General features: G+C 49.5%; 1 protein-coding gene across 1 annotated transcript; it reads left to right on the top strand.

Moving 5' to 3' along the window:
- The first annotated feature begins 2424 nt into the window (after positions 1 to 2424).
- On the top strand, positions 2425 to 3528 carry MAGEB17 (MAGE family member B17). Its single transcript, XM_004710007.1, has one exon. The coding sequence runs from the start codon at positions 2425 to 2427 to the stop codon at positions 3526 to 3528; it is 1104 nt and encodes a 367-aa protein (XP_004710064.1).
- Positions 3529 to 8953: the final 5425 nt, after the last annotated feature.

The following is an 8953-nucleotide window of genomic DNA, read 5'->3' as shown; positions in this document are numbered from 1 at the left end:
GGAACAACAAATGGTTCAAAACCAATGGTAGGGAGGGGATGGTAGGACTGGTAGGGAGTGACCAAGGGCAAGGCAACTGCGAGGAACTACCAAATTCGGTTTTTAGTATTTTGTGCTTTCTTTTTGAATGGGAGTTTTCTTTTTTTTTAAATCATTTTATTAGGGGCTCATACAACTCTTATCACAATCCATACACACATCAATTGTGTAAAGCAGAATGGGAGTTTTCTACATTTTGTCTAGTCAATGTTGATTCGAGTTTGCTGTTGTTTGCTTGCTTGATGGTTTCCTGTTTGCTTTTTTGTATGCTTTTCGGTCTATGAAGCCTAGGCTAGGATAGGGAGATCTGTGGAGATTGTAACTGGATTGATCATTGCCTAGGGGCATGGCAAGAAAGGATGGGGTGAAATGAGGGAGCTCATGATAAGGAGTACAAGAAAATGTTCTGAAATTTATTATGGTGATGATTTAACCAATCTTTTCAATGTCAACTGAATGATTAAGTTATATGATATGTGAAGTAGATCCCAATAAAAATGCAATAAAAAAAGAAGTGAGGATGGTGAGACTGGGTCTGACATACTTTGGACATGTTATCAGGAGAGACCAGTCCCTGGAAAAGGTCTTCATGCTTGGTAAAGGATAGTGATAGTGAAAAAGATGACTGAAACCCAGGACAGATAAACCACTCAGGAACAGTAATGAGATTAGCGATACATGAGGGTAGGGGGGAGGTGGGGGAAGAAGAGCGAGAAAGGGGAAACTAATCACAATGATCGACGTTTAACAGCTCCTACCCAGTGGGACTAACAACAGAAACGTGGGTAATGGGAGACAGTGGACGGTGTAAAATATGAAAATAAAAATAATTTATAATTTCTCAAGGGGTCACGAAGGTGGGAAGGGGCGGGGAGAGGAGCTGATACCAAGGGCTCAAGTAGAAAGAAAATGTTTTGGAAAGGTTGGTGGCAACCTATATACAAATGTGCTTGACACAATGAATGGGTGGATTGTCAGAAGAGCTGTTAGCGCCCCCCGTAAAATGATTTAAAAAAAGGAGATGGATTGACACAGGGGCTGCAAGGTTAATAGTGGGCTCTGAGATAATCACCATGCAAGACTGACCCATGTTTGGATCTGTTGTCCATAGTTGATATGAGTCAAAATCAACTTGACTGCACCTGATAACAGCAACAGGTAAGGGCTATGGATGTTACTAAAGGGGTTCTTTCCCAAAGAGGGGACCCCAAGAGCGGCACCCCTGCGGTACTGCTACAAGGCTCAGAGCGGCACACAGCTCTGGGACAGGAGCTTCGCTCTATGTTCAGGAAGTAAGGGTTGGGGCCTGAGCCTGATGGGATCAAAGAGGTTGAGAGATGAATTCAAATCTCCCAGTGGAAAAGTAAGGGGGCTGGGTCCTGAGCCTGATGGGATCAAAGAGGTTGAGAGATGAATTCAAATCTCCCAGTGGAAAAGTAAGGGGGCGGGGCCTTAAATGGTGTTGCCCCTGCCATTGCCTTGGCCGGAAGTTACTCATCACACTTCCGCCTCGGCGCCAGAGAGGGGTCCGGCCTCCGGTGAGCTGAGGTTGGACTATTCCCAGGCCTGGTCAGAGAGTAAAGGTAAGGGCTGAATTCGGATTGAAGGGACAATGCCCACCGTGAACGTCCCCTCGGCCTCGGTAAAAGGGGCCCGGGTCAGGGAGAGGTGGGTCTAGCCGGAGTCCGGCTGAGGACCCAAACCGCTAACTGGGCTCCACTCCTGCCTCCTAGGCCCGAGGTCGGGCCGAGGCTTGAGTAGAACCGAGGTAGGGCCGAGGCTCGAGGAGAACCGAGATGGGAGGGTCCTTGTCGGGGTAGGGATGCGTCGACCTATGGTGGAACTTAGAATGGCGATCTGAAGACCCCAATACGCTCAAGAGCGAACCCCGCCACCGAGTTGTCTGCGTCTCTGGTAGGGAGGTGGGGGAGGGGACGGTGGCGCCTTTCACGTCCTTCCTGCTGGGTCCCAGGCAGCTGAGGTGTGTCCTGTTCAGCACAGGAGAGAAAAGGAGGCGAGGCCTAAGCCCTCCAAGCAGTTGGTACGGTGGTCCTGAATATGAACAGAGGGTCTCCGCTGCCAGCTCCGGCTGTCAGCTGCACTATGCCCAGGCTGGGAGACTGACTGCAGCTGCAGGGGCACTCTGATGCCCTCCCCAGGGTTGGGAGGGGGTGGGGTGGGGGAGCAGCAAGCCAAGCAGAAGGGAGCCTGCGGAGCGTAGAGCAGGGCCCTCCAGGAAGCCTGCAGATGGGGCCTTCTTGAAGCCAGGCTGGCATCTCCCTGCCAAGGGGTCTCACAGCCTCTTGTCCTCTCTCCTCCAGCGGTCCGCATCACCCGCTGTCTCTCCAGCTCAGCCTGCTGCCCCCTGACCAGCCAGCAGCCAGCATGCCTCGTGGTCAGAAGAGTAAGCTCCGCTCTCGTGAGAAACGTCGCCAGGCCCAGGAGCAGACTCAGGAGCCCCAGGAGGCTCAGGTGTCTGAAGCTGCGGAGCCTTCCACCCTTTCTGCTGGTGAGGGTACTAGCCAGGGCTCCCCTGCTGCTGGAAAACCCCAGGCTCCTCAGAAAGCTTCCAAGGCCAGCACACAGGTCAAGGGCCGTGCAGCTCACTCCCACCCAAGAGGGAAAAAAAATATTGAGATCCAAGATAATGAAAAGCCCAGTACCTCGAAGGCCTCACCCTCCACCGAGAACCCCCACGGAGACCTTCTCACCAGGAAAGAAAACTTGCTGGTGCAATACCTGCTGCGCAAGTTCAAGATGAACGAGCCCATCATAAAGGCAGACCTACAGAGGCTGATCACTAGAAAGCACCGGAAGAGCTTCCCTGAGATACTGCAGAGAGCCTCTGAGCGCCTGGAGCTAGTGTATGGCCTTGACCTGAAGGAAGTCAGCCCCAGGGGTCAGTCCTATACTCTGACCCACAAGGTTCTGAAGCCCATCAAAGCTCCTATGGCTCTTGAAAAAGAGTTTACAAAGATCGGCCTCCTGATGCCTATCCTGGGCTTGATCTTCATGAATGGCAGCCGCTCCAGTGAGAAAGAGATCTGGGAATTCCTGAATATGCTGGGGCTCTACGAGGGGAAGCAGCACCACATCTTTGGGGATCCCCAGAAGGCCATGATAGATTACGTGCAGGAAGAGTATCTGCAGTACGTCCAAGTGCCCAAAACCAATCCTCCACGCTACGAATACCTGTGGGGTCCCAGGGCCCACGCTGAAACCAGCAAGCTGAAAGTCCTCAAGTTTTTGGCCAGGATCCATGGGTGTACACCCACTGCCTTCACATCCCACTATGAAGAAGCGCTGCGAGAAGAGCTGGAGAACACCAAGATCACCGATGTAGCTGAGAATGATCCTCCAGCCACCACTGAGATTCATACCCAGGCTAAGGCCAAGGCCGAGGCCCAGGCCGAGGCCGAGACCCAGGCCGAGGCCGAGGCCAAGGCCGAGACCCAGGCCGAGGCCAATATCTCCCCCATCGTTGATTGATGTCTGAGGGCTTGTTAACCTTCTCAGCAGTGGAGGGCAAGGCAGGGCTGGAGGAAGGAGTATGATACATATCTTCTTTATGTTTCTCTTAAATATAAGTAACCTAGAGGTTTATAGTTTCCTTTTGCAAAGCAAAGCAAGTTTTTCTTTTAATACCATGAATGTCTATAGGCTTTAAGAGTAATTTTTGTGTGTTTTGCCAAACAAATGGAGCACCTTTTTTTTTTTGGTGTGTGTGGTTTCAAATGAGAATGTGGTAGCAGAACGGGGGTTTTCTTGGGAACAATTTGATAGGTAATAAGTAAATAGATAAGAGATCTTAAATCGATAGTAAAATAGAAAATAAGTAATTAGATGTTTAAAAAAGCAAGTCAAAAAGCAAAAACAATTCAAAGGTGATCTGTTTGTGGTTTATTCCGTTGAGTCTAGTTTTAGTAAAGTTACCTTGTTCAAGAATGTTAGAGAAATAAAGTTCAAGTGGCTGAAACATCTTGTTCATTGGCTCTTTTGTTTTCCGACTGTTAATTGAATATCTGCTATGTGGAGGGCTTCCAGTTAGTCTGGATAAAAGCCATTCAGTCACATCCACGGAGCGTCAGTTGATGAATAGCCCTTCTGTAGGTAAGCTGGAGAGACCCACACTCCAGGCCAGGTAAAAGCAGGGGCTGGAGGGAGGACCAGGCTAAAGGAGCACAGTCAAGTGCAAATGCCCTGAGACAAGGTACATTGGGACCTGGGGGCACTGTAAGGCCTCAGTGGGAGGTAATGGTAACTTGGAGCCCCTGGGGGGTGCAAATGATTAACACACTTGGCTGCTAGTAGAAAAGTGGGTGTTTTGAGTCTAACCAGAAGTACTTTGGACGAAAGGCCTGGCAAAGTGTACTCCCCAAATCAGCTATGGGGTTATCATGATTCTATGCCAGCTACACAGCAGTTGGCAAAGTTGGGGCAGCCTTGGGTCAGAAGAGGGAGGAGTTGGAGCCTCTGGCAGATCTCAAGGTGACAATCCCGGGTGGAGGGGGAGGAAGGACCCAGGCAGCCTAGCGGAGTCTCGTAGCACCCCACCCAGGCTATCTGCCTTTAGAGGACCCAAAGAGGGGACAGGATGTAGCTCACCATGACTTCTAACTTGGAGGTCCAGGAAGGCAAAGACATGGATTTGAGAGATGCAGCCTCAAGTCAGCAGAGTAGAGACCCAGGAGGGAGGGCTCCAAACCCTTTGTGGGGCCAAGGTGATAGGGTGTCAGGGGGAGAACCCGGAATGAAAGAACCATCTGCCCTAGAATGGAGGAGGCCCCACAAAGGCCTTCTGCCCTGGGAGGTCCCGACTGGAGAGGACCAGCTGAGGAGCTCCCTTGTTTCTGCCTGGAGGAGCTCAGGGAGGGGAGAGCTTCGGTCTAGTGAGAGTGCCTCCCATTTTACAGTAGGAAGAGGCCCAGGCCTTACAAGCATCCAGGGGGAAACCCAGTTTGAGGTCTGAGAAAACCAGGGACTCTGAAGTCAAGGTTCCTCAGAGGGCCCCACACATTCTCTCTTCCCGGGAACCTCAGAGTCGCTCTCAGATGAGCTGCCTTCACATTTCCACCCTGAGGGTCTCACAGAGTTGAGGGTTTGGGAATACGTTGGGCAGCCCCAGGTGGCAGCAAGAGGAGACCGAGGGAGACACAGGGAGGCCCCTCTGTGTGGACTGAGGGTATCAGCCACCTGTGAAAAGAGAAGAAGGCAGAACATCGGGCCCCTCCCCTGCTTGTCAGTCTGGGAAACCTCAGGCATGATGTTGAGCGGATGTGAGCTCTCTTTTTCAAGGACGACAGACTTTTGAAGGCCTTCGTCTGAGGGGAAGAACCTCAGGCCAGTAAAGGTGGGTGTCCCCTCCCCCACACACACACAGAAACCATGACTGAATGAGGACTGAAGAGTACAACCAGCCCAGGACAGAGAAGCCTCCCCCAACAGAGCTGTCAGCACTGGGTGTCTCTGATAGGGATGGGGGGACTGGGGAGCCATTCATGCCCTTCCCGTGGGTCTCAGGCAGCTCTGGGGTGTCCCCTTCAGCCCAGGAGAGAAAAGGAGGCTTGAGCCCTCCAAGCAGTTGGTACGGTGGTCCTGAATATGAACAGAGGGGTCTCCGCTGCCAGCTCTAGCTGTCAGCTGCACTATGCCCAGGCTGGGAGACTGACTGCAGCTGCTGGGGCACTCTGATGCCCTCCCCAGGGTTGGGAGGGGGTGGGGTGGGGGAGCAGCAAGCCAAGCAGAAGGGAGCCTGCAGAGCCTAGAGCAGGGCCCTCCAGGAAGCCTGCAGAGGGGCCTTCTTGAAGCCAGGCTGGCATCTCCCTGCCAAGGGGTCTCACAGCCTCTTGTCCTCTCTCCTCCAGCGGTCCGCATCACCTGCTGTCTCTCCAGCTCAGCTTGCTGCCCCCTGACCAGCCAGCAGCCAGCATGCCTTGTGGTCAGAAGAGTAAGCTCTGCTCCCATGAGACATGCAACTGGGCCCAGAGGGGAGACCCGAGGTCTCCAGAGGCCCCAGGTCTCTGCAGCTGTGAAAGAAGTGTTCCTGTTCTCCTCCTCTCTGGGGGAAATTCCCCAGTCAGCATGGTGCTAGGACACATCATTTGCTCAGGCCAGTGTGAATAGATGGGCCTGGTGGTGGGGGTGGGGGTCGTGGTAGGGCCTGCAGAGGTAGCCATGGTTCTGTGGTAGAATTCTTGACTTCCATGTGGGAGACCCATGGTGGAGTTCTGACCAGGCACATCATGCCCACAGTCAGCCTGTATGCTGCTTTGATGCTGAACAAGGTTCAACACTGCAGATATCTCCACAGCAGCTACCAACAGAAACAACCATCACTGGTGGGAAGCCCCCTGGGAGGGTGGGGGACTAAATGGGCCCTGGCACAGCAGACACACCCTGACATTTCTTTTTCCACTGAGCATCATTCATCGAATGGCTCTTTAAATTGCTCCAAAGAAAATGAAACCAAAGCACATGCGACAAAGACCAGTGAGGCTGATCAACAAACTCATAAAGATGCAAGGATGGGCAAAATTGAGAGGAACCAGAGAGGATCCGAGTGGCACTTGGAGCAGAGAGAGGCTTTGAGGAAGAAATGTGAAGGGTGGGCAGATCTGTGAGCTGGAGTTGGGGTTGGGGTGCAAAAGACTCTCAGGGTAGAAGTGTGTGCCTCCAAGCTCAACCCACTGAAGGCTTGCATTCGAATCTATGAGCCTGTGGGCTCTAGGCAGGGGGACTGTGCAAGCAATAGGCAAGCAAGGTATTGGACCAATGAGTCAAAGAGAAAATATTTTCAAAACCACAAGCCGCTCTGAGGGCTTTTTACTCCCATAGAGTTAGGGTCTCAGAAACTCACAGGGGCAGTTCCACTCTGTCCTGTAGGGTCACCATGAGTCAGAATCGACTCCAGGGCTAGGAGTTTTAGTGACTTTAGCCTGCGGAGTTTAGATTCTCCGAGGAGTAAGTGCAGTCTCTCACAAGATTAGCAGGAAAAACAATTGGAAACTTGGAAAAATTCAGCGTCTCTCTTTTCTGGGTTACAGTGAAGTTGGTTTCTTTAACAATAAGCAGAGACAAACATTTCAGGTCATCAAAGCGTGGACATTATCCAGAGTGGTTTTACCATTGCCTTGTGATTTCTTCCTTTAATTTTTTTTTTTTTACTGTGGACTGTATATCAACTAGAAACCAGAAAAACATACAAGTGATACGTGTAAAGCTTAATTAAGTGAATACGTATGCACCCACACCTAATTGTCAAATAAATAGAACCTTGTCAATAACCCCCAGTGGGCTTCCCCAAGGACATGTCCTCTCTCACCCCAGAGATAGCCAGTACCCTGGATTTTCTGGTCTTTATTCTCTGTCTTTTCCTTGTGAGTTTTCCAACTCTAAATATATTTCTAAACTATCTTTTGTCTGATGTGGCCTATTTTTGAATGTTACATGTGTAAATCAAAGTCCAGTGTAAGTCTTTGTGCCTTGCTTTCTCTGCACTCCCTCATGTTTGCGGGTGGGTGTGCTTCTGCAGCTGCTGAGTGCTGTCAAGTTGGTCGCCACTCATAGCATCCCTGTGCACAATGGAACAGAACATTGCCCAGTCCGACGCCGTTCTCATAGTCATTGTTGCTACATTGGAGCTCGTGGGTGCAGCCACTGTATCAAGCCAGCTCATGGAGGGCTTTCCTCCTCTGCACAACCGTCTGTTTGACCAAGTATGATGTCCTCTTCAGGACTGGTCCCTCCTGATCGATAACATATCCAAAGCACGTGAGATAAAGTCCCAGCATCCTCCTATTGACGGAGCATTCTGGCTGTCATATCTCAAAGATGGAGTTGTTGGTTCTTATAGCATTCCATGGTGTCCTCAATATTCCTTACCAACACCGTAATTCAAAGACACCCATTCTTCCTTGAGCACGTTCCACTTTCACATGCACATGAAGTGATTGAGACTATTGCAGCTTGTGTCTGACTCACGTTTGTTCTCAAAATGACCTCTTCGCTTTCCTAATACTTTCAAAACATCTTCTGCTGCAGATTTTCCCAGTGCAATACAGCATTTGATTTCTTGGCTGCTGCTTTCATTGCCTTTGATTGTGGATTCAAGTGAAATGAAATCCTTGACAACTTCAATCTTTTATCCATTTCTCACGATGCTGCTTATTGATCCAGTTGTGAGGATTTTTGTTTTGATGTAAATCATATGGAAGGCTGAAGGCTTTGACAGTTGTGCCACCAGGGCCACTTTTTAATCCATAGGCAACACCAATTACTGAAAAATCCATCCTCTATCCAACAATCTGCCATGTCTCCAGTAAAGCAATGAGTGCATTTCGGGGCCTTTCTGTGTTTGTCTATCCCTGCACTTACACTCCAATATCTCAATTACTATAGCTTATGGTATGCCCAGCTGTCTGCAAGGTAAAGCCAGGCAGCTTTTTCTTCTTCAGCTTTCATTCCTGTTCTTGACCTTTCTCTTCTTCCATATAAATTTTAGAATCAGCTTGCCAGTTTCAAAAAAAAGTTAGTGTTTTGATTGCTACTGAACGAAACTAGAAGTTAATTTGGGAAGACTTTATACCTTGACAAGACCATGCCAATCCATGTCCATATCTCTTTCTAATTATATTTAATAAATGACTTTTCAAATATTACCCATCATTTGTTAGATCTGTAACAAACAGAACCATGTGGAATAAATTCGAATAAATTCTAAATCATAAACAGTTACGGTCCGGAGATCCTGCCCTCTAAGGGTCGCTATGAGTCCCCATTGACTCGATGGCAGTGAGTTTGGTTAATTTCCTTTTGTTATTGTTTTTAGTTTGTTAGATTTAATTTGAATGCTTTTACATTATTTTTTATATATGAGAATACTGTCCCTTTCCCACTTTTTATTGATCTAAATAAA

Source organism: Echinops telfairi, unplaced genomic scaffold, assembly GCF_000313985.2.
Source record: "Echinops telfairi isolate 266 unplaced genomic scaffold, ASM31398v2 ScPeMD7_53;HRSCAF=182, whole genome shotgun sequence".
NCBI classification, from domain to species: Eukaryota; Metazoa; Chordata; class Mammalia; order Afrosoricida; family Tenrecidae; genus Echinops; species Echinops telfairi.
Note: the sequence above shows the minus strand (reverse complement) of the source record. Positions and strands in the feature narration are given on the sequence as shown.